We start from the raw sequence: 4,560 nt of genomic DNA, 5'->3' as shown, positions 1-4,560 counted from the left end.
TCTCTCTCAGAAAACTTCCAGAGACAATAGTATTCGGATTGTTTGTAATGCTGGCATATTTAGAAATTACCTTACTACTTCTATTAATTAAGACTTTTTCTCTTTCCCTGTCAGTCTTTTGTGGTAGTTGTAGACTCAAAAAGTCACCAGCAGATTTTAAAAAAAAAATATACTGGTCACGTCTCTTTTGCAACACATCCTCATACCTAAACGACTGAATAGGTTGATTGTCAGCATCTCCCAAATGACATATATTTCACTGTTTCAAAAACAACATGACCTTTGCAGTGCAACAGCGTCAGGCCACTGACCTCCATTGTATGGTCGCAGTTTGGTAAGGCTTAGGCACTAAAACTACTTGGTTAGGTTTGGGTATTAAAGTACTTGGTTAGGTCGCTTGTTTAACCCAACTGTCCATCCCCAACTTCCTCCCTATACAGACTTTTCACTTTGCATACAACTTCTCCTCACATCCTCCTTCCCCGCTGTAATAATTACTACAGCTGCTAGAGGGCGCCTAAAAACAAATGTAAAGACTAAGCCCCTTTCACAGTCGACCTATATGGTCGTTTTTCTGATGAAGACAGGTTGCTCTTTTAGCCCCAGCTGATTCAACTCTGCTGAAGGTGTTGAATCGAGCCTTCAGCCACTTGATGCTTATCATTTTTCTATCCCTAACGTGCAGGAAGACAAACAATACACCATCATCAGTCCTGGAGGCTGCAGCTCTGCAGGTTGGAGAGCAGTTTGGTGTTAGCAGAGGTTTGCGCTCAGTTGACTGCCTTATTGTTTAATCGTCAGGTAGCTTTGGGAGCACTCAGACTAAAACTAAAATATGCAAAATGTTTAATGAAACGCAGTTAGCCCATGAAATGCTAAACATAAACTAGAGGCTTATTTACATCTTTGTCTGATAAAAAATAAATCTCTGTGAGCCTTGAGGCCTTGAGTCTTGAATTGTTCTCACCCTCATTAATATCTCTTAACTTCTTTGAGTCCTAATTCATCCAAATCTGAAGGAACATACATGATTCAGGTCTGTCTGAATCAGTGCAAATGAAACTTTCCACATATATGAATATCTGCCATAAATCTGCTTGGAAATCATTGAAAATGGACACTCCTTATAACTACAGATCTTACTTGACATGCCTTGCTAAAACATGTGTAAAGGCTTCTTTGAATAAAGTGAGTAAAAAAGCCAATAATCATTAATAATCATCATTAATAAGCGCTAAATTTAAAGTTAATTAAACTTTGGTTCATAGTTGTTTCACTGTTAACAAATAACGAGATAAGTTTACACCCCTGATGTGGTGATCACAGAGGAAGGAGCTCAGACCTGCTAATATTTGCACTTGGCTCACTGTGAGGGCTTAATGTGCGCCCAGTCGTAAAAGATAAAGAATAAAAATTGATCAGCAATATTTTCAGTAATGGCTGCTGGCAAGAGAAACTAGTTGAAACATTTTGGAGCTGTACAGTAGAGTCATAAAACTTTACAGCAACATCATTATCTCTCTTCTATCCTCCTCCTCTTTCTCCTCCTCGTATTCCTTTCGTTTTCCTGCTTGACTTCCCTCACCTCTTCCTCTTTGCACTCTTTTCTCTCCCATGAATCCTCTAATCCTTGCTTCTTTTCTTCTTGTTTCTTATTCGTTACTCACTTTTTCTCTCGTCTTATTTTCCTTCCTCTTCCTCCATCACCCCTATCTCTGTCACAGTACTCTCTCCTCTCCGCACCCATTTTCCTTATCTCTTTGTCATCTTTTTCCTCTTCCCCTCTCCCTGACCTTCTTCCATCTGTTCCTCCATCTCTCTCCTTACTGACCCGTGTCTCCCTCTCTCCTCTTTCTCTTTCCTCATCTTCTCCCTCACTCCTTCTTTATTTTCCCTCTCATCCTCCTCTTTACTCTTCTCTTCTCTTGCCCCGTTTCTTCTCTTATGTCCCTCCCTTGTTTCCTCTTATTTTTTTCCTCCTCGTCCTTATTTTCCTCCTTGTCATCCTCATCTTTTACTTTCCTCCTTTCTGTCCCCGTCCTCCTTGTCCTCCTCATCCGTCCTGCAGGCTGTTGATGGAGAGGATTTCGAATGTCAGCCGGGACAGTGGTCATCGCAGGAGGAATTCTGGCTACAGTCATCTTACTGACCATCGTCGCTGTACTGTGTTTATGTAGGTTGCAGGTATGACTATTTTACTGTTGACTATTTCAGTGACTATGCAGCCTTTCCAGGCTGCTGAATGTATGTAACAGTAGGTTAGACTTTCATCCTTTCAATCAGAAACACCTTGCTATAAAAATACAAAAACACAAAGTACAATGAGCATTTAACTGAAAAGAGTCTATACCCATAGTCACTGTGCCTAGGCACAGCTGTGCTTTGAGCTCAATGCTAATATGCTCAGAATGATTGTCAGTGTTAAAGTGGAAATAGACAACTTTTTAACTTTCCCCACTCCGAGCATTTTCTTGTGGTATTACTGTTAGCGCTGCTGTCACTAACACATCGTTAGCAACATGGCAACAGCTAGTAGCCCGGCTACTGTCCAAAGCAAAAAACAACTGTAAGAATCCCAGTTTAACCTAGAAATCGGATCTCTTGTATCATTCAATATCATGTAGTAGAAAGAATGCCAGTTTTGAACCGTCTCATGTCCCACTGCTAAGGGGGAACACAGTGAATACCCGTCCTATCACTCGTGTTTTACCTCGATTTCTATCGCTCTCAGCATGGTTCTGTTTCTTTACCTGGGGATAGCGACTGGGGAACAATTCCACTTCCTGTTCTGGTTGTGCAATGGCAACGGCTTCTTTTGTGCTGTAATGCCACCTTCATTTCGGCAGGAAAAATCGAGCTTGGTGGGCAGGCCGAATAGCATTGTAAAAAGCGAGGTTTATAGGAAACCAATCTATATGCAGATGATGTCATTTTATTTACAGCCATAGAGTGCAGCAGGGATGATGTATTTTTGTAGGCTAACCTGGAAGTTAGCATCCCCCTGGTTCCCTCATTTATGATACCTACATGTTTTGTTCAGCAAGATAATCTCAATGAACACCATTTGAATGATTTTTTTATGCGTAAATGAAATCGCCAGAAGTAAAAAGCTAATGTTAGGCTACAAACAAAGTACACTGCGGTCGCATTACTTCAACGTCACCACCACTAAGTGTCTCACTACATAGCTACTACACACACTTTACTATACATTGACCAATCTACAAGTTGTAAAGTTAGTTAGAATAGTTTGTAACTAAAGTCCGCCTGCAAAGACGGAATAGTGAGTAGATGAGTCTCCATGTTAGGTATCATGACGACCTCTGTAGTGACATTTATCCACTTGTTAGCTTGTTAGCAAGCCATTTTTAAGACACGTTATCATTTTTTAATTTAAACATTCTTATTTCCGGGTTATAAGAATCATTCCTGTGGCACTATATTACTCTTTCCAATCAGTATTTACTTCAGAATGACAAGTAGCAGCATAAAAGTTGTCTATTGTCAGTTTAACATTAAAATAACTTGTCCTAACTTTGACAATGACTCTGACCTGCAGTTCTCTCTTATTGTGATTGACCACTCAAGTATTACTGCTGTAAGAGGGAGGAGTCTGAGAAGGGGGAAGAGGAGGAACCAGAGCTCGCCACCATGTCTCCGACCCGCCCTCTGGCTCTGTCCGCTCCCCCTTCGCCTCCGACGCCTGAGCACTTTGGCGAGGAACCGGAGACCTACCCCCCCACCTTCCTCACCGAGGCCAACGGGCCTGCCAGCTACTCCCCCACACCGCCGTCGCGCAGGTGCCACCGCTCACACGCCTTCTGCCCGTCCTGCGCCCGCTGCTCGCTGCCTTTCTACCTGCAGCACCCCGAGAGGCTGTGCAACGGCGGACGCAGGATCAGCTACAGGACTGTGCAGCAGCATGACCTGGATCTGCCAATGGACCTGGCCAGCTTCTACCACAAGCTCAACCTCATCCGCTCCGTCACCATGAGGGAGGTGTACACCCACAGTGTCAGCACCGATGTCTAGGAGCAGACAGTGTGGAAGCAGCGCCGCCCTTATGGCCCGGAGGAGAGGTTGATTAATACAAACTAACTGAACTAACATTTTACGTGTTGCCTGGAATGCAGCTTTAAAACTGTGCTGTACTGACGCACTGCAATACTGAGGGCTTTTGGGTGATGTAATCAATCCCCTGGCAGCCATATTGGAGGTCTGCATCTCCGGAGCAACTGCTAACAGCTGAATGCATGTCTGAACATAAACATTTGTTTCTGACAGACATGAAGAGACTAACTTTTGTCAGTTTTGACTTAAAACTGATCATTTTGTGACCATTACATATGACTTTGTGTGTAGATAATTAGCTAATTAGCTAGTTAAATAGCCAACCAATATATGTGTTTTAAAGTATAACAAAGACAATTAATAATTTGAGCGTTTGTGAGTGAATTGAACACAGGTTTTGTTTGTTTGAATGATCCACAAAAGAGACAGAAATGGATGGGGGGAAAAAATCACAAATTAAAATCAAGTTCAAATAGGCTGGTTCCCGAA

The 4,560-nt window shown here is 42.4% G+C and overlaps 1 protein-coding gene across 1 annotated transcript; it reads left to right on the top strand.

The window, feature by feature from the left end:
• The first annotated feature begins 2,091 nt into the window (after nucleotides 1–2,091).
• On the top strand, nucleotides 2,092–4,032 carry LOC140995432 (protein FAM163B). Its single transcript, XM_073465423.1, has 2 exons — nucleotides 2,092–2,184; nucleotides 3,589–4,032. The coding sequence occupies exons 1-2, from the start codon at nucleotides 2,092–2,094 to the stop codon at nucleotides 4,030–4,032; spliced, it is 537 nt and encodes a 178-aa protein (XP_073321524.1).
• Nucleotides 4,033–4,560: the final 528 nt, after the last annotated feature.

Source organism: Pagrus major, chromosome 5 (assembly GCF_040436345.1).
Source record: "Pagrus major chromosome 5, Pma_NU_1.0".
In the NCBI taxonomy this organism is placed as follows: Eukaryota; Metazoa; Chordata; class Actinopteri; order Spariformes; family Sparidae; genus Pagrus; species Pagrus major.
The sequence above is the reverse complement of the archived record's forward strand: the minus strand, read 5'-3'. Positions and strand labels throughout refer to the sequence as shown.